The sequence below is a fragment of the Primulina huaijiensis genome, chromosome 8 (genome assembly GCF_012295235.1).
Source record: "Primulina huaijiensis isolate GDHJ02 chromosome 8, ASM1229523v2, whole genome shotgun sequence".
Taxonomy (NCBI): Eukaryota; Viridiplantae; Streptophyta; class Magnoliopsida; order Lamiales; family Gesneriaceae; genus Primulina; species Primulina huaijiensis.
Genome location: NC_133313.1, coordinates 589,249 through 617,038, shown reverse-complemented (window position 1 = coordinate 617,038; position 27,790 = coordinate 589,249). Strand labels below are relative to the sequence as shown.

The following is a 27,790-nucleotide window of genomic DNA, read 5'->3' as shown; positions in this document are numbered from 1 at the left end:
TCATGGCCCGAATGCATTATCGGTTTTTGAATGACATCCCTTCCTCGCTAAAAGGATGGAAAACAAAGTTTTTCTTTTTACAACTCCCTTTTCCTCCAACCTGTGCAACATGCTTTTTTTCTTCTTTGCCTCCGCAACCTGAGCTCCCTCGAGACTATAAATTCCTTCCTCCTTTTACCCGAGCTTGGGATACTTTGGAAAAGCAATCCTTCCGATCTTCTGTGGTGATCGGGGGAGATAATCTGGTGTTCTATGGGATTGGGTCCCAACCTAAAGACCTGGTGGACCAGATTATTGATGAATACGATCAAGCCGAGTCGCAGGCTGGTAAATTACTCCTCCTCGTTCTTTTTATTATTGTATGTCAATTTTTCTGACTTGTTAATTTGTATTGCAGCTGAAGAAGATATGATTAGGGCGAGTCTTCTAGAGGCGGCTGCCAAGAAAAAGGCCGAGCAAAAGAAATCTCGGGAGGAAAAGAGGGCCCGGGAGGCCCAAGAGGAAGAGGAACGACTAGCCCAGGCGGCGGCGGAGGCCCGGGAAATTGAAGAGCGCCGTATTGAAGCGGAGACGAAAGCGCGGGAGGACTCGGCTCCTCTTAACCACAGGAAGAGGAAAGCTACCACGGGACCAATCGTGGAAACGGTGGTTCTGGAAGATGTACCCGAGGAGATCGTCAAGTCTCCTCCACTTACCGAGTCATCTGCTGGTCCCTCAGGTGGAAGACCCTGGGTCCTCCCTAATATTTTTGGGGATGAGGTCAGTTCGGACCTTGTGAAAATGATCCGGGGCCTCTTACGCCCCGACGAGACGGAACATCTTCGGGGGCTCCACCCTAATATACTATTGTCCGATGGAGTTGCTCGGTCCTTTTCCGTAAGTTTTCTTTTCTTTTATTCTCTGATTTTATACCATCCTTCTATCTCCTGACCTTTCTTGGTTTTCAGGGTTTGCAGATGCTCATGTATGCTTAGAAGCGCATGGAAAACTTCAAGAAGAGGTTGCCCGATTGAATGAGATTCATGAGCAAATTCTGGCTCGGGAGAGGGCTGTTTGGCAGCAACAAACGGATGCGATCCGGGCAGAACTTGCTGCAGCCCGGGCAGAGACGCAGACAGCGAGGGCGGAAGCGGAATCTTCCCGGGTTAGAGCTGAGGACTTTCAGGCTGCCGTTGAATTAATAAAGAAGACCCAGGAAGAACAAATGGTTCGCTTCTTGAAGTCCCGGGAGTTCAAAAAGATGGTGGCCGAAAAGGCTTTTCCTTACTTTGAACAGGGCTTCAACAAATGCCTGGAACAATTGGAAGAGGAAGGCCTAGTCCCAACTGACCGAGAAGATTTCCCTGATTTAGAAAAAGCCGCGGCGTCATTGCCAGAGGAAGAGGAAGATCATCAGGACCCCCCTGTAGATTAAATTCTTTTGTTGTTGCTTTTTTTTTTATTCCCGGATTTTCGGGCACCTTGTAAATTTTTCCTAGTGTTAATGAAAATACTCTGCTTTTCATTTACCGCACTTGATATTCATGCGTGTTGTACTTTTCTATAAACATCCTGGTCAATTTTAATCGCTTTTCACCTAACACTTTTAGATCGGGGCGTGATCCCTTAGGCTTAATGACTGATTTTGACAAGTAATTAGGGTGCATCTCCCTATATTTGATAGATTATCGAGGTGCGGATCCATGGTACTGGGATATAACCGAGGTACAGGTCCACCGGGCCAGGGTACGGGTCCCTGGACTTAAGACTTAACCTGGGTACGGATCTACCGGGCCAAGGTACGGGTCCCTGGACTTAAGATTTAACCGGGTATGGATCCACCGGGCCAGGGTACGGGTCCCTGGACTTAAGATATAACCGGGGTACGGGTCCATCGGGCCAGAGTACAGGTCCCTGGACTTAAGATTTGACCGGGGTACGGATCCACCGGGCCAAGGTACGGGTCCTTGGACTTAAGATTTAACCGGGGTATGGATCCACCGGGCCAGGGTACGGGTTCCTGGACTTAAGATATCACCGGGGTACGGATCCACCGAGCCAGGGTACGGGTCCCTGGACTTAAGATATAACCAAGGTACGGGTCCACCGGGCCAGGGTACGGGTCCCTGGACTTAATAGATACTTTTTTTAACAATATCCTTGCTTTGATATGGAAAAAAGGAATACAAGCGCTCTCAAACATAATATTTTTTTAAATGAAATACATTCCATGGTCTTTTAAGAACATGCCCCTGAGGATCTTCAAGATAGTACGCTGCCCCTAAGCTGACTCTTTGAATTACTTTGAAAGGTCCTTCCCACCGAGCTTTTAATTTTCCTACATCACTCATTGGTTTCGCTTTCTTCAAGACCAAATCTTCGATCTGGAAATTCCGGATCCTAACCTCTCTGTTATACGATTTCATCACTCGACTTCTGTAGGCTTCCATTCGGATGGTCGCCCGATCTCTTCTTTCTTCTACTAAATCGAGTTCAGTAGCCCGGGCTTGATCGTTATCAGTCGGGTAAGATTTCACTCGAGTGGATGGGTATCCGATTTCCAAGGGTAGGACTGCCTCCGACCCATAAACTAGACTGTAAGGGGTCTCTCGAGTAGCCGTGCGTGGTGTAGTCCGATATGCCCACAATACACTTGGCAATTCTTCTACCCAATCTTTCCCTTTCTCATGCAACCGGGCCTTCAATGCCTGTACAATGATTCTATTGGTCACTTCTGTTTGACCATTGGCTTGGGGATAGGCTACTGAGGTAAAGGATTGGGTAATCTTCATCTCCGCGCACCAAGATGTGATTTTTTTCCTTGAAACTGCCTTCCATTATCGGAAATCAACCTTCGGGGGATACCAAATCGGCAAACAATACTTTTCCAGAGAAACTTCATAACTTCTTCCTTAGTAATCTTTGACAGAGGTTCAGCTTCTACCCATTTGGAGAAATAATCCACGGCCACCAGGAGAAACTTCTTTTGTGCTCGAGCTATGGGAAAAGGGCCTACGATATCCATGCCCCACTGGTCAAAAGGGCAAGAGGTTGAGATAGGTTGCATGCTAGTAGTCGGATGATGATGAAAGTTAGCATGGTATTGGCAACCCTTACACTTTTGTACAAGCCGAGTAGCGTCTTGATTCATCTGGGGCCACCAAAATCCAGCTAATATGGCTTTTCTGGACAAAGCCATCCCTCCAAGGTGTTCACCAGAGCATCCTTCATGGATTTCCCGGAGGATATATTCTACTTCATTCTCTGGTACGCATTTTAGTAAAGGACCCTGATATGATCGCCTGTANTAAATTATTTAAAAAATTATAATTTAGGAAATTAAAAGAAAAACAAATAAAAAAAATATCATTTTGTTGCTTCAACCCACCACTTCGGAACCCTCTCACCACTCTAATCCCCCGCAATGCTGCTTCAACCCACCACTTCGAAACCCACTTTGTATTTTCACCACCGAGCTCATGATAATGTTTCCATGTCCTCAAAAACCTCTTATTCGATCTCATTTTCATCTCGGCTTCTTCTAAAAGCCGGTGGAAGGGATAAAAATCTTGTCTTTTTCTCATGTTCTTCCGTATCGCGGGTTCAAAGTTATGGAAGAGTTGGATTTGAGAGGTCTGCGTCGAAATGGAATGATGTATTCAAGAAAATATCAACGATGGAGGGTCAGAATATGGGCTCGGCTTCGGTGTTAAATCAAGCAGTAAACGAGGGAAGGAATCTCTCAAAATGGGATCTTCATAGAGTTGTAAAGGAGCTAAGGAAATTCAGGAAATATAAACCTGCCCTCGAGGTAAATGTGTGAAACGGTTGGAAACAGAAAATCCCTTTAACTTTATAGTTTAAAGATTTCTTGTTGAATTAATATTCATTTTGCGACATCAATATGAATTCTTGGTTATTTTGTGTTTCTGTGGTTCTTGGTATGGACACTTGGTTATTCTCAAGTTCTTTTAGGCCATAGGTTATAAGGCAGAGGCTAGACTGAAAAGAAATTGTGTTTTGAGTTGGAGAAATTATGAGCCATTTCATAATTTATTTGTCAAGCGGGCACAATTCCTTGTGGATCCAAGGAAGGATCATAATATTTCCCCCATCTGGGGAAGCCGATGCGTGATAATACCTTCCTGTCAGTGGTTCAGTACAACCAGAAAACCCAATGTTAGCCAAGAGTTTATATAGAGAAGTCAAACTCAAAAAGCTAGTAATTTTAGGGGTGGGAAACTTCTAAAACTTATTAGCCACTCCACAATTTCTTGAAGAGTTGATGTGAGATGATAACAAGTTCCTTGCTACGGTAATAAAGAATCCTTTGAACTTGGTTCTTACTGAAAGTTTTTTTTTATTTCTCTGCTTGTTTTCAATGCTTTGAGTTTCTTACTTATTAATCATAACCCTTTATTTTTCTTGAAATTATTAAGTTATTGTGAATGTGATATTGCCATTGAAGTCAACGATGATGTTTAAATGATAGTGTCGTGTTAAGATTGAAACTTGCACCTAACTCAACATCAAAAACTAGTTCAAGAGGTAAGATTGTCGAAGTTCATATATGCAACTCTCATGCATTTTATGCAACCGATGTATGACAACTAACACACCGCCCTCACACCAAGAATGAACATCTGGAGCGTGAAGACATTAACGGGTAACCCAACTATGGGCAGTCCAACACATAACGGTGGGTCTGGGCCCTAATACAATGTTAAGATTGAGACTTGAACCTTAACTCAACTACGAAAAACTAGCTCAGAGCGGGAGTATTGTTCAAATCCATATATACAACTCTCAAGAAGTCTATTCAACCGAAATGGGACATCTTAACACGTCTCTCATATATACATGGACTTGAACAATCCTCTCCCTTGAGCTAACTTTTGGGAATGAGTTAGGCCACCCGTTAATGTCTCCATGTTATGTGTTGAATTGCTCATAGTTGGACCACGCCTTAATGTCTCCACAATCCAGTTGTTCATTCCTGGGTGTGAGGGAGATATGTTAAGATGTCTCACATCGGTTGGATAGAATTCATGGAAGTTGCACATATGGATTTGAATAATCCTCCTCCTTGAGCTAGCTTTTTGGGTTGAGTTAGGTCCAAGTTTCAATCTTAACATGCTGACACTTGGTTGTTATAGTATTTTGGCTGTCTGATAGGATATGAGTTTTGAATATAATTATCTTCATCATGTGGCGTGGCTGTTGTATATGATACAGTGAGAATTTTAGATTAGGCATTATTTGGTTGAGTAGTGGCTAATTCAAAAGCTTACTAGAGTTGTCTTATAGCTGTATAGTTTTGTATCTTTTGCTGTGCTGTGCTGTGCTTCTGGTACCAAATACACGTGATATGGTAACTGAATTAGCTGGAGATGCAAAGGGCTCAAGCATCACTCATAGATGATAAAATTGCTCTTCTGATACGTCCATAGTTTTGTAGTCTGAACAGATTTTTAGAGTATGTGTACTTTTTGTGGATTTTTCTTAGTCGGTTGAGGCTTTTACATTTCAACTTGTGCAGTTAATCAAAGTTCGAATCTACACAACACAAAGGGGATGGATATAGTTCCATATGGATGTAGTATACATTTATTCAAAAATGTAGGATATTGATTTCTTATAGATTTTGAAAATACCGGGAAAGCAATCAATTTACTAAATCAATGGGGTTAACATTTTGAGGAAAGAAAAACTTGCTTTACCACATACATATACAGCATGTGCATTTCTTACTGGGAACGTGTCAGCAATAGAGTATTTATTCTATAAATCTCAAATCATAAATGGGTAACTGCATCGTCACCACAAAGAATCCCATATACGTGAGTTTCCATTTTTTTGGAATCTAACAAGACTAAGATAAAACCTTGTCACATAGTATTTGCATGAGGTTCTCCTTCAGAAACACTCTAGAAATTATAAGATTATACTTTTCCCTTTTCTTCATTCTGCTAGAGTGCGAGTGACATTTCGAATCTTTATTTCAATATAACTTCTCGGTACCTTCTGTAAAATTCGGGTTGGGATTGCTAAGCTGTTCCGGATCCTGGTGGTGGGACCAGAGGAGCAGATAACTGTAATTGCTCCCCTTCCCATCTTAAATTTTCGATCGATCCATTTATATTTGTATTTATATACACGTAGAAATATGGATTCTCCCCTTAATTATTTTTGAGTTTTAGCTTTGCCACCCTATGTGAAAATTCTCGCTGCCACTGCTGGTTCCCTTATCGCATGACTGAAATTTTATATGCTTTGCAGGTGCTTGAGTGGATGAATGACAGGGCAGAGAAGTACAGAATAGGCAGCAGTGACGCTGCAATTCAGCTGGATTTAATTGCTAAAGTGTATGGTGCTTTAAGTGCTGAACAACATTTCCTGAACTTGCCAGATGTCTTGAAAGATAAAAAAGTATACGGTTCTCTTTTGAACGTGTATGCACAGGCTCGGATGAGGGAAAAAGCCGAATCTCTAATGAACAAAATGAGAAATAGAGGTTATGCTAGTCATACACTTCCATGCAATGTCATGATGACCCTCTATTTGAACCTTGAAGATCATGAGAAGGTCGAGTCACTGGTTCTCGAAATGAAGGATAATCATATAGAATTAGATACTTATTCCTACAACATTTGGTTGTCATCTTGTGGGTCTCAAGGATCTGCCAAGAAAATGGAACAAGTTTTTGAAAAGATGCGGTTGGATACCACCATGAGTCTGGATTGGACCACATTCAGCACAATGGCAACAGTGTATATTAAGTTGGAACAATTTGAGAAAGCTAAAAATTGTTTGAAGATGATTGAAACTAGAATTACAGGGCGGGAACGTGTGNTAGAATATTATTCAAGAGAGCGAACCTGGGCGCTTGCTTTTTTATCTTCAAAGCTTGAGCTCGGTCAGCTGGAAGTTTGTCTTGGACCATAAATTCGATTAAAGGGGCCATCCATGAGTTTTCTTGAATATGCGGCACTTCCTCATCAATAGATAACATTAACCGGGTGAAACACGTGATTTCCCGGGTACTTATGTCGGACATAGAGGCGACCAATTTTGCAAGACTATCAGCTTCGTTATTCTTCTCCCGGGGAATTTGCTCAATGCTCCAATCGGTCAAGGTAGCAGCTCGGGCTGCGATAAGCCTTAAGTACTTGAGCATTTTTTCGTCTTTGGTTTCATAGGTACCTTTAATCTGCTGTGCCACCAGCTGTGAGTCAGAATAAATAATTACTCGAGAAGCTCCAACTTCCCGGACAGCCTGCAATCCTGACAAAACGGCTTCATATTCAGCCTCATTATTAGTGACCCGGGAATCAATTCTGAGGGCTAACTTGATTTTTTCCTCTGAAGGGGCAACCAACACCACTCCAACCCCGCATCCTGATAAGTTTGATGCACCATCAACGAAGACCCTCCATACTTCTTCTTCAGATTGTATCATCTCTGTTAAAAATCAGTTAAGGTTTGGGCTTTGATAGCAGCTCGGGGTTTGTACTCAATATCATACTCCCCGAGTTCTATCGTCCACTTAACCATTCTTCCTGAAACTTCGGCATGCGTCATTATCCTCCCGAGTGGAGAATTGGTGAGGACTACTATCGGATGGGAAAGGAAATACGGCCTCAGCTTTCGAGCGGTCACTACCAGGGCCAGGGCTATTTTTTCAACTTCGCTATATTTCAACTCCGCTCCTCGGAGGGCATGACTAACATAGTACACCGGTTTCTGGTCCATCCCTTCTTCTCGGATAAGTACAGAGCTAACGGCATACTCGGTGGCAGACAAATAAATCCATAACTTTTCTCCCGGCTCGGGTTTGACCAAGACGGGTAACTCGGCCAGGTGCTTCTTTAGGTCTTGGAAAGCCTGTTCACATTTTTCATCCCATCCAAATTTATGGGCCTTTCGGAGAACTTGGAAAAATGGGTAACTCCTGTGAGCTGACCGGGAAATGAATCGAGATAGGGCGGCGATCTTCCCGGTTAATTTTTGCACCTCACGGACAGATTGAGGGGAGGGCATGTCAAGCACTACTTTGATTTTCTCCGGATTGACCTCAATGCCGCGATCTGTGACCATAAATCCCAAGAATTTTCCACTTTTTACCCCAAACACACACTTGGCAGGGTTGAGCTTTATCTCGTATTTCTTTAATGTAGCAAAGGTTTCCGCCAAGTCGTCGATAAAACAAGAAATCTTTCGAGTTTTGATCAAAATATCATCAACATACACCTCAATATTCCTGCTTATCTGCTTCTGGAAAACTTGATTCATCAATCGCTGATACGTAGCACCCACATTTTTCAACCCGAAGGGCATGACCACGTAGCAGAAGGTGCTCCCAGAAGTGATGAAGCTGGTCTTGTCTTGATCTTCTCGGGCCATAAGAATTTGGTGATATCCCTGATATGCATCCATGAAGCTCAACAACTCGAAGCCAGAAGTAGAGTCCACCAATTGATCTATCCGGGGAAGTGGATAACAATCTTTTGGGCAGGCTTTGTTCAAATCTCGAAAGTCCACGCACATCCTGCACTTCCCTATGGCTTTGGGGACAAGGATCACATTAGAGAGTCATGTGGGAAATTGGACCTCCCTGATGTGGCCGGACTTCAACATTTCCTTCACCTGTTCATCAATGATTTTATCTTTCTCAAGCCCGAAATGTCTTTTCTTCTGTTTCACCGGTCGAGATCCCGGAATGATGTTCAATTTGTGCTCGGCAATTCTGGGTGATATCCCCACAAGTTCCTGCTGAGACCACGCAAAAACATAAATATTAGCTTTTAAGCAAGCGAGGAGTTTTACCCGGGTGACGGTTTCAAGGTCTCGAGCCACTCGGACGCTTTTTCCCGGCTCTACTTCAATCGTCTCCTGTTCATCTTCGGCAACAAAATGTACTTCTTTTTCCTCCATTACTCTCTCCTCCTGAGTTAGTTTCTTCCCTTTATCTTCCCTTCTTGCCTTCTTTTGGTCCACTCGAACTGTTTCACCATAGCATTTCCGAGAGGAAGGTTGATCTCCCCTTACTTCACCGACCCGCTCTTGCACAGGAAACTTGATTTTTTGTTGATAAGTGGATGCCACAGCTCTCATCTCGTTCATGGCCGGCCTTCCAAGGATTATGTTATATGAGGATGGTGCATCTACTATGGTGAAAACTGTCATAACTGTCTTTCTCAAGTCTCCACTTCCGAGTGTTAGGGGCAGAGTGATTTCTCCTTCAGGGTAGACCGCATGCCCAGCGAAGCCAAACAGGGCAGTCTCAACTGCCTCTAACTGATATTCATGCAAATCCATCTGGACTAATGCTTCCTTGAAGATAACATTGACGGAACTGCCGTTGTCAACAAATACCCTGAGCACATCATAGTTAGCCACTCGGGCCTGGATGACCAGAGCGTCATTATGCGGTAGACTAACTCCTCTGAGGTCCTCTGGTCCAAAGCTTATAATTGGCTCGTCTCTCTTTCTCTCACCAACCTCCAAGCATTCCCTCCTACTCCTTGCCTTTCTGGCCCGATTAGAGTCACCGTCAGTAGACCCTCCTGAAATCATCTTTATCACTCCTCTGCTTGGGGTAGGATCTCTCTTTTCTGGTTGCGCGTTTCTCCTCTCCCGGGAGTTCTCTTCGATTCTCTTGCTACCACCTCTACTCGGGATACTCGTCGATTTTCCGGGAGTATTAAATCCGGGGCGACGATATACCCAAGGTGGTGATCTGGGTTCATCCCGGGAAGGATGGGATTCCGGTTCAGAGTGCTTCTTGAATTCTTTTCTCAGAGTTCGGCATTCATTTGTATTGTGATAACACTCTTTATGAAGGGTACAGTACCCTTTCCGCTCTGGTCTTGGTGTTCTGGGTACTGGTCCGGGATGCGAGACTATGTCCGAGCTGCATTCTTGAATCTCTCGGTCCCGAGCAATTTTCAAAAGTACATGAGGTAAATGTCCCGGGCCACCTTTCTTGGGAGCTCTTTCGTCGGGCTTAGCTACCCGATCTCCTCTGGCTCTCTTCAAAGCCTCCCTCTTTTGGTTCTGCGCCTCTTCCATATTAATGTATTTCTCTGCACGGGATAAGAGATCCTCGAAGTTCACGGGCAATTTCTTAGTTAAGGATCGGAAAAAATCCCCTTCCCATAACCCTTGCATGAACGCTGTAGTTTTCGTCTCGGGGGCGCAGGCTGGTACATCCAGGGCCACTCGGTTGAATCTTTTGAGATATGCCCTTAGGGTTTCGTCTTGCCTTTGTTTGACCTCGAATAGGCTGAAAGCAGTCTTCTTGTACTTCTTCCTGCTGCTAAATTGATGCAAGAATACCTTTTGGAAATCTTCAAAACAATTGATACTTTGGGGCGCCAGCCCTTCGAACCATCTTTGTGCAGAGTCGACGAGGGTGGTGAGGAACACTTTACACTTGATTTGGTCCCCGTAGCAATGTAACATAACCATATTTTCGAAGCGAGCAAAGTGCTCTTCGGGATCAGAACTCCCGTCATAGTCCTTGATCTTGGCTGACTTGAAATGTCCGGGTAATGGTTACCGGATAATAATATCAGAGAACGGGCAACCTTTTACGACTGGAACATTATCCTTGGAACCAACCTGCCCTTCTAACACCTTTACTTTCTTCCTCAACTCCTCCAATTCTTCCGCAACAGTAGGGGACTTAGAACCTGCGCTTGACTCCCTCTCCTCTTCCTGATTACCATGCAACTGCTCCTGTTCTTCTTGTAGTGGAACAGAATGATTAGGAGCCTTATTTGCCATGGCCGTCTTAACAGCATCAGCTACAATTTTGGTCAACTCTTCAGGTGTTAGATGGATGGTGGGTTGAGGACCATTGGGTGGGGGGCCTCCTACACCAGAGAGATGGGTATAGTTCTCCTCTTGAACTCGGGAAGTGTCCTGATGGGCTCTCCTAGTAGGTGCCATATCTATATCTTAAAACTCAGATTTCCCACAGACGGCGCCAATGATGCAACCCGGGTAAAAAAGGATGAGTCGGGTCGGATACTCAACCGGGTATACTATCAGAATATAAAAGGGAATATGAGTCGGACGTTAGGACTTAAAAATTTCTTCCGTCGATTAACAGGGAACTCAAGTAGAAAAATTAATACAACCGAATGACAACTGTGAAATGAATGTCCAGGGTAAGATGCACAATAAATGAGAGTATTCAATGTGTGAGTTAATATCTGAATGACTAGTAAATGCAAATAAAACACTTGATATTTATAATGGAGATTGCAATGATGACCTCGTTCCTTGTGCTGATCATTAATTATAATAGGGTGGCTGATTATACCCTATATTTTGACATGTCAAATCACATACTAGTCACATCAAAATCTGAAAAATAGAATAAGATAATTTTCATCAAAATTATTAGTCAAATAAAATATAAGTTGGCGTTTTTATATAACAAAAAATAATGAAGTTAAAACAATCCCCATTTTGCAAATGAGATATTTCGTGAAGAGTCAAACTGTGACGTACTAAATCCAAGTCGGCGTTAACACGATTGCACTATGAACATTTGTAACAATTACTTTATATCCGTTATTTATCGTTGTACGAAAATATAAATCAAAGTTACTATAAAAATCGATCATATATCTCCTGTACTTACCTGTTCAGTCAAAGAAATAGATGTAAAAATATGAATGAATTGATCCTTGAAAAGGCCAAGTAATGATTCAAGCAAGAATTTTATTTTTCTATCTAAATATGAAAATATATAATGGAGGAGCAAGTAAAACCTAATGCGCATAATAAATCAAGTCTAAAAACTATTCTTAAATTACTAAACATTGACAATTCATGTGCCACGCAAAAATTACAAGCCAATAAAGAAAACGAAACGATATGATAAGTAAAGTTGAAACCCAACAACACCGAAACAAATCATGCGACAAAACATACATATTCATCAAGTACTTGCGTCGGATTTCCATTGTAAATCACTTGGAGAGCATCCCATATGCGTGCGGCAACTTACCAGTCAAGTGACATAGAAAGTATATGTTCATCCACTTCCGTCTGGTTGTAAATCACATGGAGAGCTTCCCTGTAGGCGCGCGGCAACTTTCCGGTGGCTTGGTAACCATGGAGAATAACACGATCATCACTATTGCAAATTGCAACTCTCCAAGGATCCTTCCCCCATGGATCGGAATTAATTCTCATACACTCGACCCAATCATCCACACTCATTTTGGCGCTACTAGCCAACACAACAATGCTCAAGAAGAACAAGAACATCAGGACTCTCACTTTTAATGTAGAACTGCCCATCATTCATGTATACTAGCTATCGAGGCGGACACTTGTCTGTAATACGTAATTTAATGAATAAATCTAATGTATTATATTTGTAATTTTTATTCAAATTGTCAATCATAATAGAAATTAAATTAATACGTATAAGAAGACAATTCCATTTGTTTAATGACGAAATCAGATGTCCCCTAGTACAGTCAATATTTCAATCCACATTTGACATGGTGTTTTTCCTATATTACACGAATAGAAGAACAATTTGAAAGCTACAAAATAGTGATTTTGGTAGTTAAAAAAAAGTGTTTTTCCTGTATTACACGAATAGAAGAACAATTTGAAAGCTACATAATAGTGATTTGGTAGTAAAAAAAAAAAGCAATCCAAGTTTTAAATTAAACACTAACAAATGAGCTATACCAAACAACAAATCCTAAAAATAGATATCCAATCGACTCAAACTGAAATAAAACCAAATGCATTTGTATCTCCAATGAACTTGCAGTTCCTTTTGTTGGTTTTCAAATAGATTCGCGTGGTAGTATGCAATTGAGACCAAATAACTCTCTAGACATCACAAATTATGTTGTCCTACGGTACATGTCACAACCGTTTTGAGTGTGGACCTAGAAGAAATTGCACAAAAATATTTTCAATAGTAAGTAGAATATCTTGAGCCCCATATATTTTAAGACAAAAAACAGTGACGACTCAACCCAGTTTTGACTGATTATTTTAGCACGTCCAACAAACCTGACATTTGTTTTACAATCGTCAAATTCGTTCATTTCGAATATCGAAAGATGCAAGCTACAAGGTAAGTAAATTACATGCAGCTGAGGTGATTGCACTTACTTTGCTACAGCAGAAGTGACTTATGAGTGCTGAAAGTTTTCCAGACTTGCCTCTCTGCAAAATAAATTGCCGGTGCTGAAGTATTAGCACCGTGCATATTGACTATGAATACATAAAGGAATTTAGATCTCATCTCTAATCTATTTAGAGACAAGGTACGCTATCAACTTATGTAACTGCTGTCTTTCATATAGATTACATGCTTTGATATAAAGGCATTCATGAATCAAACATAACATGAACATCCCCTGAATAGAAGAAACAAATGAACTCTCAATAAAACACGACCATAAATGAAATCTCAAAGGCATCAAACAGCCTAGTTTTCAAATTCATATGAAACAGTACCGCTATCCGATAAGTAATTTCAAGGTAGACTCTTTTTTTAAATGAAACACTCGGGCTTCTATCAACATACGTTTGACATTATCGAGTGGCTCAACTATGGCAGTCCGACAAATGACGGTGGGTATGGGATATAAACGAATATTACTTCCAGTACCCACATCGGTTGCGTGAGGGGGTGTCTCAAGATATCCCACGTGTATAAAAAATTATAAACGAATATTACTTCCAGTACCAAATTCGAATTGTCACAAAATAGCAAATGAAAATGCATCTCAGAATCCAAGTTCACATTTTGTCGATAATACCTAGGAATACCCAAAAAATCTAAAAGACAGAAAATTTCAATGAAAAATCATAAACCACAACATACTCGCCATGATGTATTACGTTCAATGAGATCTGAATCTCACGAGGAAAGAACATGCAAAACCAATTACCTCCATGACAACTGAAAAAATACGCACTTCAAATCGGTTGACATTTATCCTAAAACCGGAAACATCAAACGAGAATCATTACACAGATTGTTCCATGTTGCAACAAAAATATGCAACGGATCTGGAAAAAGAAATGCAGCATCTTTAATTTCATTCGATTCGTCATTCTCGAAACATTTCCACCTCAAGTAAAATAAAAAAAAAATTGAAAAAACATCAAATCTGCCAACATTCAATCTAAAAAAGCAAAAACACACAGTAGATGCCACGGATCTAAACAAGAGAGAGAGCAATCTAAACAGATCTAAAACAGGAAATTGCTTTAAAACGCAAATGAGTACCTTTAATCAACACAGAGGCTTCAGATCTGAAATATATTATTACTCCAATGTAGATAAGAAGGGAGGGAGATTTGAGAAAATGAAAATAGCGTTCAGAATTGACGACAAGGGGTGATATATATAGCCTATAGGAATTCGGATCTGAATATACTCACTATGTTTGGAAAATGGGATTTGATGAGATTTGGATTTGTAAAATGGGATTTAACTGGATTTAACTGGATTTCATCTTGTATAAACAAATCTTCTTAAAATAAGGCCAAACCTGGTAAAAGTTGAAGAGAGAGGCATCACACAATCCGCTTCTACGCTAGAGGGAAAGGCGTTATGTAGAGATGGTGAAAGATAAACTTAGAGCTAGTAAGATCTGGAAAACAATATTACCACTAAATACTCTTCTTTGTCAATCAAATTTGCTAAACATATATCATATATCTTCTTTTTCAATATCTTTGCAATATTGCTAAATTGATGGAAGCATTAAAAATAAATATTTGACAAATTATTATTTTTACCACTAACTATATTTATTTTTCGAACTGGAATATATTCGAATTTTTTTTAGACGAATACAAATTCAAATTATTTTGTTCGATAGTTTGTGAGCCTTAATATTTTATTAATATTAATCGTCGTGTGTGTAATATAAGACACAAACATTATGTAAATAAAATTAATGTATTTTATTTCATCATAAATTATTTATATCATTTTTTGTGTTTTTTCAGTTATAGGTGGTTATTTTCAAAATGAATGAACAAAAATAAGGATCATGGTTATNTTCGAGCAATAGGTCAAATAGCTCACGTACATGTTCGAATCTTTCGTGCCAAACTTAAATATGAGCTCTGATTTGAATCAAAATCGAAACAAAAAAATTATGTTTCATGAGCTTCGAATCGAGCTCTAGCTCGAATATATATATATATTTCTAGTCAAATTCCAGTCTTAAATTCTCCATCACATTTGAATCGATTCGATTTGTTTAAACCCCTAGTTATGATCGTATTGTTGTGATCAAACGCTTACCACTCTACCCAAAACTATAACAGTTAGCCAATGTGCAAATTTATTTCTTTATATTTGTGACAGTGCAGACCTCATACTAAGTGACAGGAGAACATGAGAGATTGCACTGATGTGGTTGCTAATGGGCTGGACTGTTAGGCCCATGAGGCTGCACCGATGTGGGTTGGCTATCACAAATCTATCTATTCAATAAACTCTAACAAAAATTATAATTTCTTTTTAACAGTAAAATTTTAATTTAACACCTTATATTTGTCTATTTGCAATCTCGTTATTCTATGTGCTGTCAATTTTTTTTGTTGAGAAAATCACATTTCAATTTTTATTCCAATTTTTTTTTTTTGCAATTTTAGTTCTTTTTCTAACGTAATGTCAACGCAATACTGATATGATGCTGATATAGCGATTGTCGACAAGATTAATAAATGCAGCAGACAAGATTGAAAGAATTCACTGGTTGGGCAGTGCAATAATAATTGTAGCTGAAAACGCGTATAAAAACGTGTTTTCACACGGTCAAGGAGCTCTCTTATAAATAGAGCTCCCTCCCCTCATTCTGAAATCATCATTTCTTCCAGTTTTCTCTCATCCTATAGCATTTGAATGCTTAGTTCTATAATATTTGTGAGGTGTTTGTTCTCCTGTATAAAGAGAGTGTGTGTTCTCTTTATAAATATAGTGAGTGGTTGTATACCGTAAAATATTATAGTAAAATTCTTTTCATCTTGCACGTGGTTTTTACCCTAATAATTTTTAGGTTTTTTCCACATAAATCTCGGTGTCCATTTTATTCCTTATTTTCATATTTATTATCTCAAATTGTCGTACATAGGACCAACAAGTGGTATCAGAGCCTTGGTTTAAAATTTCTTAAAATTTTGAGTATGCTCTGTGGTTGCAGCCTAGATTGATCTTCCATATCAGAAAAGATTTTTTGAGATTTTTTTATTAACACGGGATTATTTTGTTCAGTCTACTAAATTATTGTAGACATAATGGCGGGCAGGTACGAGATAGCAAAGTTCAATTGAAGCAATTTTATGCTGTGGAAAATAAAGATAAAAGCAATTTTAAGAAAGGAGAATTGTTTGGCAGCTATTGGAGATAGACCGGTGGAAATTACGAACGATGGAAAGTGGAATGAGATGAATGATAATGTTGCTGTCAATTTACACTTGACTATCAACAGCATACGAAGTATTGTCAAGTATCTCTGAGATAAAAACAGCAAAAGTTATCTGGGATACTCTGACAAAGATGTACAAGGTCAAGTCGCTACACAACATGATTTTCTCAAAGAGAAGGCTTTATACTCTTCGGATGACGTAATCTTCATCGATGACCGATCATATCAACACACTAAATACTCTATTTGCCCAACTTACTTCCATGTGGCATAAAATAGGGGAAAATGAACGTGCGGAGCTTCTGCTTCAAAGTCTACCAGATTTATATGATCAAGTTATCATCAACATAACCAACAATATTTTTATGGGCTTTCAAAAATTCGACGATGTCTTAACTACAGTTCTCGGAGAAGAAAGCCGACGCAAGAATAAGGAAGATATGTTGGTAACATCGAAGCATGCAGAGGTTTTACAAATGATAAGTGGAATATTTATGAACCGTGACTCCAGTGGGAGCCAAAGACGAGGTAGATCAAAGTCGAGAAATAAGAAGAAAAATATTTACTGCTTTAAATGTGGCGGTAAAGGGCACTTCAAGAAAGAGTGTATGAGCATCGAAAAAAATTCTCAAGGAAATGTGGCCAGTACTTCAGGCGGTGGTGAAATATTATTCAGCGAAGCGGCAACAGTTGCAGAAGGCAGGAACAAATTTTGTGACACGTGGATTATGGATTATGGATTCACGAGCGACGTGGCACATGAAGTCTCAGAGAGAATGGTTTGATCACTATGAACCATTCTGTAAGAACGAGCGCTTGCCGCTTTACCAAAAGTTATAGCTGGTAGTAATGGTGCAACTCAAATCTTTTAAACCGCACAGCAGCTCAAGCATCACGGTTCGATCGCTCTATCAAGCAGGGACAATTATTGCACCCAACAATCTCCCTCCCAATAATTGCACTCATTGCAATCAATGGGAATCGAACCCGTGATATTGGCTCTGATACCAATTGTAGGACCGAGCGCTTGCCGCTTTACCAAAAGCTATAGCTGGTGGTAATGGCGCAACTCAAATCTTTTAAACCTCACAGCAGCTCAAGCACACTGTTCGATCGCTCTACCAAGCAGGGACAATTATTGCATCCAACACAGTCTTAGGAGGATCTGTATTCATGGGAAATGATCATGCCTTGGAAATCGTTGGGTCGGTACTATCAAAATAAAAATGTTTAATGGCACCAATCGCACCATACGGGAGGTACGACATGTGAAGGGACTGACGAAAAATCTTTTGCCCTTGGGGCAATTGGATGACATCGGGTGCAAAACCTGTATCGAGAATGTGATCATGAAAATTGTGAAGGGTGCGCTTGTGGTTATGAAGACGAAAAAATTTGCTGCAAATCTGTATGTGCTTTTCAGAGAAACACACAAAGAGGCAGAAGTAGCTGTTGCATCAATTGATTCAGGAGAAGAATTAACAGTATTATGGCATAGAAAGCTCGGGCATATGTCAGAACGAGGGTTGAAAATTCTCTCAGAACGGAAGCTGCTGTCGGGACTTACAAAACTGTCACTACCCTTTTGTGAGCATTGTGTTACCAATAAACAACACATATTAAATTTTGGCACTTCTACTGCCAGAAGTAAAAGCATATTGGAGCTGATTCATTCGGATGTTTGGCAAGCACCGGTTGTATCTCTAGGAGGAGCGAGATACTTTGTCTCGTTCATTGATAATTTCTATAGGAGATGTTGGGTGTATCCAATCAAGAAGAAATCAGATGTTTTCCAGATTTTCAAAGATTTCAAAGCTCGGGTTGAACTTGATTCTGAAAATAAAACAAAGTGTCTGAGGACTGACAATAGAGGAGAATATACCAGTGACGGATTTGATAAATATTGTCAACATGAAGGCATCAAAAGACAATTCACGATGGCTTACACACCGCAACAAAATGGAGTGGTGGAGCAGATGAATAGAACTATGTTGGACAGAACAAGAACTATGTTGAGGACTGCGGGTCTAGACAAGTCATTTTGGGCGGAAGCAGTCAAATCCGCTTGTTATATTGTCAATCGTTCTCCTTCAGTGGCGATTGATCTGAAGACTCAGATGGAAATGTGGACTGAGAAGCCGACATATTATTCTCATTTGCATACATTTGGAGGGCTTTTTTAAAAAATAATATAAATTAAAAAACTATTTATTAAAATATTGCAAAAGTGAAATTGTTATCAAAATATACCAATCCGGGACAGATTCTTCCGGATTCAAAATTTATTTATTAAAAAAAAAACAAGTCACATATTCAAATGAATCCGTGACANCGTTTGCCGCTTTACCAAAAGCTATAGCTGGTGTTAATGGCGCAACTCAAATCTTTTAAACCTCACAGCAGCTCAAGCACCACTGTTCGATCGGTCTACCAAGCAGGGACAATTATTGCATCCAACACAGTCTTAGGAGGATCTGTATTCATGGGAAATGATCATGCCTTGGAAAAATGTTGGGGTCGGTACTATCAAAATAAAAATTTTTAATGGCACCATTCGCAACCTACGGGAGCTACGACATGTGAAGGGACTGACGAAAAATCTTTTGCCCTTGGGGCAATTGGATGACATCGGGTGCAAAACCCGTATCGAGAATGAGATCATGAAAATTGTGAAGGGTGCGCTTGTGGTTATGAAGGCGGAAAAATTTGCTGCAAATCTGTATGTGCTTTTCAGAGAAACACACAAAGAGGCAGAAGTAGCTGTTGCATCAATTGATTCAGGAGAAGAATTAACAGTATTATGGCATAGAAAGCTCGGGCATATGTCAGAACGAGGGTTGAAAATTCTCTCAGAATGGAAGCTGCTGTCGGGACTTACAAAACTGTCACTACCCTTTTGTGAGCATTGTGTTACCAGTAAACAACACATATTAAAGTTTGGCACTTCTACTACCAGAAGTAAAAGCATATTGGAGCTGATTCATTCGGATGTTTGGCAAGCACCGGTTGTATCTCTAGGAAGAGCGAGATACTTTGTCTCGTTCATTGATGATTTCTCTAGGAGATGTTGGGTGTATCCAATCAAGAAGAAATCAGATGTTTTCCAGATTTTCAAAGATTTCAAAGTGCGGGTTGAACTTGATTCTGAAAATAAAATAAAGTGTCTGAGGACTGACAATAGAGAAGAATATACCAGTGACGGATTTGATACATATTGTCAACATGAAGGCATCAAAAAACAATTCACGATGGCTTACACACCGCAACAGAATGGAGTGGTGAAGCAGATGAATAGAACTATGTTGGACAGAACAAGAGCTATGTTGAGGACTGCGGGTCTAGACAAGTCATTTTGGGCGGAAGCAGTCAAATCCGCTTGTTATATTATCAATCGTTCTCCTTCAGTGGCGATTGATCTGAAGACTCGGATGGAAATGTGGACTGAGAAGCCTACAGATTATTCTCATTTGCATACATTTGGAGGGCTTTTTTAAAAAATAATATAAATTAAAAAACTATTTATTAAAATATTGCAAAAGTGAAATTGTTATCAAAATATACCAATCCGGGACAGATTCTTCCGGATTCAAAATTTATTTATTAAAAAAAAAACAAGTCACATATTCAAATGAATCCGTGACATACTGTCACAGATTCAGAATCCGTGACAGAGAGTCACGGATTCTATGTTGCGCCCATTTCGTCTATTCATTTGCGCAAATTTCCTCCGATTCATTTGCGCAAAATTCTTAAAGGTTGTCACAGATTCTTGTTTTCAGTTTTGTTTTCCGACTACGCTGTATTGGTTTATCGAGCATCAGCAATTTTGAAGTATTTGCAGGTATTAATTTATTTTTATTATTATTGNCAAATACTTCAAAATTGCTGATGCTCGATAAACCAATACAGCGTAGTCGGAAAACAAAACTGAAAACAAGAATCTGTGACAACCTTTAAGAATTTTGCGCAAATGAATCGGAGGAAATTTGCGCAAATGAATAGACGAAATNATTGTTTTCGTATTTAGGGTTGTTATTATTATGAGAACAATAAAAAAATTTATTTAGAGAGTTGTTAGTTATACGAGATAAATTAGCATTTTTTGAGAAATAATTAATTATGAATCATTATTTTGTTTGCAATATGAGATAGACATTGTATAGTTTTAAAAAAATTTTTTTGGTTTGAATGACTATAATAATATTTGAGTTAGATTAAAATAGGCGGATCAGATTTTACACTTAGGGGCTATGACGATTCAGATTATGCAGATGATCCTGATAAGAGGAAATCTACTACTGGTTATGTGTTTATGCTTGCAAGGGGAGCAGTAAGTTGGGTTTCAAAACTGCAAACAGTCATGGCGTTATCTACGACGAAAGCAGAGTATATGGCAGCTACTCAAGCTTGCAAGGAGGCAATATGGATTAAAAAGTTATTGGAGGAGATCGGACATAAACAAAAGAATGTTTCTTTGTTTTGTGACAGTCAGAGTGTCTTGTACATCGCAAAGAATCCAGCCTTTCACTACAAGACGAAACACATTGGAGTCCAATTTCACTTTGTACGGGAAATAGTAGAAGAAGGAAGTGTGGATATGCAGAAGATCCATACAAAAGATAACATAGCTGATTTTCTGATCAAGCCAGTGAACACTGTAAGTTTGAGTGGTGTAGACCTCAAGTGGCCTAGAAGAAATGACAAGATTGAAAAGATATGTGGAGATATGTTTGATTCTCAATCTAATCTCCAAGTGAGAGAAATGTCGATAAGATTAATAAATGCAGCAGACAAGATTGAAAAAATTCAGTGGTTGGGGTAGTGAAATAATAATTGTCGTTGAAAACGCGTATGAAAACGAGTATAAAAACGCGTTTTCACACGGACAATGAGCTCTATAAATAGAGTTCCCTCCCCTTATTCTAAAATCATCCCTTCTTCGAGTTTTCTCTCATCCTATAGCATTTGAGTGCTTATTTCTATAATATTTGTGATGTGTTTGTTCCCCTGTATTAAGAGAGTGTATGTTCTCTTGAAAACACAATGAGTGATTGTACACCGTAAAATATTATAGTGAAATTATTTTTATTTTGCCCAGGTTTTTACCTTAATAATTTTTAGGGTTTTTCACATAAATCTCGTTGTCCATTTTATTCTTTATTTTCATATTTATTATCTCAAATTGTCACACGTGGGACGAACAACGATGACTTACATTGTACTACATTAGCACTCTCATGGAAGAAAAGAATGAATTTAAAAAAATTGAAAGAATACTTGACCAAAAATAATGTTTGACAATGTAATTTATCAAACTCACACAAAAGACAAGTCATAAATAAAATATATATTATTAATTCGAGGAAGAGCTCGATTCGAACGGCTCATGAACCAGCTCGCTGTACCTCCCCTAGCTCGAGGAATGGACTCCCATGTATCAATGGAATAGAAACACAACAAATGTTGTAGCCTTTTGTTTATTTAAGAAATACATGTGTTCTAAATAACTTGACAAAAGCAAATTTTTAATAGTCTATAAATTAATAATATCTCTAATATTATATTTTTTATGTCCGGACTTGGATTACTTGCTAAATTAATAAGATAATGATTTTTGAAAGACCCTTGTATAAATCTATTATCAACTCGATATCATAAATTAAAATTTATCTAAATTTATAAACACTGCCAAAAATGAAAAAAAAATTGTGAGTTACATAGCAAAAATAATAATTTTCCCAAAGTTTTATCTATGAGAATTCATAATGTAAAACTTGCAAGTAAAAGTTCGACACAAGGACAGATCAGTGTAGAAAATAAAATCATCATATCTTGTTGGGATAACAAAAATATCCGAAAGACTCCTAGGCGACTTAGAGCACAGAGAGAATTATTGAATGATATCAGGACTAGCTCCAAGTGGATCGGTAATACAACACAGATTAAAGATCTAGAAACAGAGATTGAGGATCTTGCTACAAAAGAGGAGATATACTAGAGACAGAGGAGCATAGTATCTTGGCTTCAGGATGGGGATCGTAATACAAGGTATTTCTATTCTAAAGCTTCCCCTCGTAGAAGTCAGAATACCATAACAGGTTTGGTATCTAGCCACGGGGACTGGTGCTCAGAAAAGAGAGGGATATCAGAGATTGTGATGGATTATTTTGAGACTCTCTTTTCATCCCCAACCCTAGTGCAGATGATATTAGAAGTGTTATTGATTCAGTGGTCCCGAAAGTGGATGCTCAGATGAACCAGATCCTGTGTGCTCTTTTTACAGAAACGGAGATTAGACGAGCTCTCTTCGATATGCATCCGGACAAAGCTCCTGGTCCGGATGGTTTTTCTACTTTATTCTTTCAGAAGTTCTGGGATGTTGTCGGGCAAGATGTTTCAAAAGAAGTGCTCCGAGTACTCAATGAGGGTGCATCTATAGAGGCTTGGAATAATACCCTTGTCACTCTTATACCAAAGGTAAAAGACTCGTTACTCATGAAAGATTTTAGGCCGATTAGCCTGTGCAATGTATGTTACAAAATTGTCTCTCGATCCCTCACCAATCGTCTCAGGCCTATTCTCTCGAATCTTATTGATAAATCCCAGAGTGCTTTTATCCCATGGCGTCTAATTACTTACAATATTATTGTGGGATTCGAGATTCTACACTGGATGAAGAACAGAAAGGCTGGCCGCAGTGGTTACGCTGCACTAAAACTGGATATGAGTAAGGCGTACGATCGGGTCGAATGGGAGTTCCTAAGGCAGATGATGGTTCGGCTAGGCTTTGAAGGAAGCTAGATTGCCAGGGTGATGAATTGTGTTACTTCAGTATCGTACTCTTTTAGAGTCAATCAAGATGTGGTGGGCCTTATTACACCAAGCAGAGGGTTACGTCAAGGAGATCCTCTTTCTCCTTATTTGTTCATATTGTGTGCACATGGCCTTTATTCTCTTTTTAGTGTGTATGAAGCGAGGGGTTTATTCAGGGACGTTAAGATTGCGCCTTCTTGTCCATCAGTGTCGCATCTTTTCTTTGCAGATGATAGTCTGGTATTCTTCAGAGTGACTATGCAGAAAGAAGCACGAGTTAAAGAATGCCTATCGCAATATGAAAAGGCATCCGGGAAATTCATTAATTATGACAAGTCAGCTCTCTCTTTTAGTCCTAATTCTAGTCCAGCTCTTATGACCACGATTAAGACTATATTGACTATCCCTGTGGTTCACCAACATGACCTTTACTTGGGCCTACCCACGGTGTCAATGCGCAGTAAAAGGCTTCAATTCAAATATCTGGTTGAAAGAGTGGTGAAACGGATCCAAGGCTGGAGTCATAAATGGTTCTCTACCGGAGGAAAAGAGGTTCTGATCAAGTCAGTATTACAAGCGATTCCCACATTTGCGATGTCATGCTTCAGACTGCCTACCATGGTGTGTGAGGATATTGAAAAAGAATACGCGAATTTCTGGTGGGGATTAGATAAGGGTAAGCGGAAAATGCACTGGAAGTCCTGGGATTTTCTATGCAGACCAAAGAGTCGGGGCGGTCTGGGCTTCAAAAAATTGATTGAATTCAATCGGGCCTTGCTCGCCAATCAGTTATGGCGTCTCATCCGTTTCTCGGATTCCCTAGCTGCCCAAATACTCAAAGGTCGATACTTCAGACATGGATCGGTGCTAGAAGCGGGATTGGGTGGTAACCTTTCCTATATATGGAGATCGATCTTTTGGAGCAAAGAACTTCTGGAGCGTGGTCTGATATGGAGAGTTGGCGATGGAAAATCTATTAAGATTTTTGAGGACAAGTGGATCCCTACCATGCAGTCAAAGATTGGTGAGCCGCTGGGTGATTGGGATAATGAGGCTACTATGAACGAATTAATTAATCAAAGAGTGTGGGATGTTAATTTAATCTCTACTAGTTTTAACCCATATGTAGCGAGCGAAATCCTTAAGATCCTAATCATGCCGACAGGAGAGTGTGATTCTATTTTCTGGAGGTTCGATGCCAAAGGCAAGTATATAGTGCGTGATGGGTGTCGTCTTCAACGTGGTTTGTTCTCCCCACCGGAGCACCAATCGGAACATCCTATCGAATCCTGGTGGGCGTTTATATGGAGTCTTTCTGTTCCACCTAAAGTGCGGCTTTTCTGGTGGAGCATTTCTCATGATAATATCCCTACTAATCAAAATCTGTTTCGACACCATGTCCCGGTTAGTGAATCTTGTTGTCTATGTAATTATCCTATGGATTCAACCTGCCACGCTCTTTTCTTCTGTGCCGCGATAAAACACTTGTGGAAGAACTCCCCTTTTGCCCATATTCTGAAGGGAAAAATACAAACCAGCACTCTAGAGATATGCATGTGGTTGAAAAAACACTTGTCAAAAGAGGAGTTTGAGAATCTTGCAGTCCACACGTGGGGAGTCTGGAAAGAAAAACAAAATTTTATCCATGGAGATAGGAGCAACCCGATGGCTGACAATGTTTTTTGGAGCACTGCAATGATTTGTGATTTTAGAAGGGCTCGGAAGAAGGAAATATTGTTATTCATGCTGAGTTGGGTAATCCGGAAAAGAAGTGGATGCCGCCAAGGTCATACAATCTCAAGATGAATGTGGATGCAGCAGTGAATAAAGAGAAGAATCATTATAGCGTGGGCGGTGTGGTTCGTGACTCACATGGTCGGTTGTTGCTAGCATTTGGAAAACAAATCAATCGGTGGTGCATGGTGAGCTTTTAGCGATCCAGGAAGGAATCAAGCTTCTGTATGAGAAAGATCTTCGAGATGTTCAAGTGGCATCAGACTATCTGTTGGTAGTGCAAGCAGTCACAACCAATCAGAAGAATCTTAGCTACGTTGGTTCTTGTGTGCCAGAAATCAGAGATCGAATTCAGACCCCTATTATTTCAGAATTTATTCGTGTGCGACGGTCGGCTAATTTAGTTGCCCATTATTTGGCTCGTTTTGCTTTTTCTTCTCCCTCATCTTTTGTGTGGATGAATGGATAATTTCCTGCTTGGTTGATTAAACTTGTAATTGACGATTTTTCACAATAAAAATACGGGTTTTACTCAAAAAAAAAAAAAAGCCACAAAACAGAGCTCTTATTTCAATTAAAACATCAATCAAAATATTAAAAAAAAAAACAAAAATGGTAAATATCCACAGAGGCAGGGTCTGAAACTTGGCCTCTTGAAAACTAAACGGAGGGGCCAAGGTCTATTTTTTAATAATTTAAAATTATAATATTATTAATACAAAATATGATTTTTTTTTAATTTTTAAGCAAAAAATATTGTTTTAATTTATACATCTAACCAAAAAAAATTTTAGATTATAATAATGATAAGAAATAAACTAATAATAATAACATTATTGATGTTCCAAATATTTATAAGTTTCATATTCATATATTACAATATCAGTTTTTAGTTGGTGAAAATACATTTTTCTANAAATTATTAAAAAAATTATAATTTAGGAAACGAAAAGAAAAATTATGTGTATTACGTGTGCAATCATAATTAATACTGAATTTTTTTTATCATACACTAAACGTTGAATTCATGATATGAACTTTAGTATTTTTGCAAGACATTGCGACGAAGTATATACTTGTAATATATCTATGCTACGATAACTTTTGTCATTATTGACAATGTTTTCAGAGTATAGAGACATTCTTTGGAGCGCATTGCGACAATGACATGAATTATCGTAAGTATCTTCGACATCTTGATGATACGAAATAAGATTATTTTAATGGTAAATTTCTTAATAATCCTTAAAAGCAAGCAAAAATTTGCTCACTCCTCGCGTCAGAAAAATGTGTTTTTTTTAATGAAAATCGATACGACAAAAAATTATGAATATTTGTTGGTGTTCTTTCGTGTAATTGATTTCAGATGTACTTTTTGTACTCACATCATACGACGAACTTTATATGATTAGTCAATATAATAAATGTCACATCCTAGGAGCGAAACGTGAAACCAATCACACAATCGTAAAACAATAAACATTAATGTAATACATTAATTTTAATCAAACCAGTCTATTTAGTTTAAAAAAAACATCAAATAATATCGTACTTACAACTTAAAATTTCCAAAACGAAAAAGAATAACAATATAACCGCAAAAACGTTTTACATCATAAATCGAATAATGAATTAAAAAAAAAAAAGAATAGTCTTTAATTAACAGGGATTCATCATCATCCCCAAAATTTCTCTTGCTCCTCATCTTCTACTTGTTCTTTAGACTTATCTAGGGAGAGGGTAACTGGTGAGTATTTTGGAAAACACTGAACAAGTGAGAGGCCGTTCGATATATATTACAACACGTATAAAATCTCAAAATTTTGACATAGCATATCATACTTGAATCGTAAAGAATATTTATACTTCGTAATTTTGACGACATAACATAACTCATAGCAAGAGCTAAAATTAATCTACTTTCTGTGATTTACTGATATTAGTCCCTAATTTCTTCTAGGACGATTTCATAATAACGTTTGTATCTCACTATATCAGATCCATAAATTTATCGTATTTTTTGAATTCCCACTATGTCCATTTCAACAGAATACATGAAGAATACTTGTACTCAAACGAAACTTTCGAAATCAGAATAAATTCATACATGAATCATATGTTTTAAAACACAAGTCCACTTATTAAAACAAGTGAGCAAAACTTTACACACACACACACACAAATATATATATATATAACAAACATCCGAAAAACCGCCTGCATTTGCTTCTCGAGAATGGTCGTGTAACGACCATAGGCCGTATGTTGACCTAACATAAGTCTCAGCTCATATCCAAGCACCGTCACTCCTAGAATATCTCACCCCTAGAAAGTTATTTCTTTCACATCTCTAACACCTGAACTCAAGACATTCGTGCTTAAGTACATAGATTCTTAGAGTGTTGGTTACCATCCACACTTAAGTATCTAGATTCCTAGATCGAGTTAAAAACAATGAGTATTATCACTTCTTTTTATAAATTTATATCAAATATATTTTTATATTAGTTCAAGGAATATTACACAACAATTAGTGAAACACAATAATTTTTTATGTAATTAAATTTATGTACACTGAATAAAAAAAAGATACTCTTGAATTATCAATTTTTCGATTAACTAATACCTCTCTAAATTAATTTAAATTTCATGATCTCAGCGTTATTACTTTATAGATGTTTTACTCTATATCCATTATCGGTCCTAATCTAAAAGATATTACAACATGCATAGACACATTCAGACATGCAAACATGCACAACACAAACACACATGACCCACCCATCTTTATCAGATTATTGCTAATGTTTCCCTTCTTTATGCAAGTA

General features: G+C 38.8%; 3 protein-coding genes and 1 long non-coding RNA gene across 4 annotated transcripts; 1 reads left to right on the top strand and 3 right to left on the bottom strand.

Moving 5' to 3' along the window:
- Positions 1-2,767: 2,767 nt before the first annotated feature.
- On the bottom strand, positions 2,768-3,178 carry LOC140982896 (uncharacterized). The gene has a single exon (XM_073449677.1). It carries the CDS (start codon positions 3,176-3,178, stop codon positions 2,768-2,770), a length of 411 nt encoding a protein of 136 aa, XP_073305778.1.
- A 174-nt stretch (positions 3,179-3,352) lies between these two features.
- On the top strand, positions 3,353-6,924 carry LOC140982895 (pentatricopeptide repeat-containing protein At1g02150-like). The gene is made up of 2 exons (XM_073449676.1): positions 3,353-3,790; positions 6,259-6,924. The coding sequence occupies exons 1-2, from the start codon at positions 3,404-3,406 to the stop codon at positions 6,922-6,924; spliced, it is 1,053 nt and encodes a 350-aa protein (XP_073305777.1). The 5' UTR covers positions 3,353-3,403.
- Positions 6,925-6,930: 6 nt separating this feature from the next.
- On the bottom strand, positions 6,931-7,438 carry LOC140982892 (uncharacterized). The gene is made up of 2 exons (XM_073449673.1): positions 7,046-7,438; positions 6,931-6,954 (listed from the first exon to the last, which is right to left on the bottom strand). Exons 1-2 carry the CDS (start codon positions 7,436-7,438, stop codon positions 6,931-6,933), a joined length of 417 nt encoding a protein of 138 aa, XP_073305774.1.
- Positions 7,439-11,775: 4,337 nt separating this feature from the next.
- Positions 11,776-14,519, bottom strand: LOC140983313 (uncharacterized). The gene is made up of 3 exons (XR_012176410.1): positions 14,261-14,519; positions 13,135-13,188; positions 11,776-12,333 (listed from the first exon to the last, which is right to left on the bottom strand). It is a non-coding gene; the product is annotated as an uncharacterized lncRNA (long non-coding RNA).
- Positions 14,520-27,790: the final 13,271 nt, after the last annotated feature.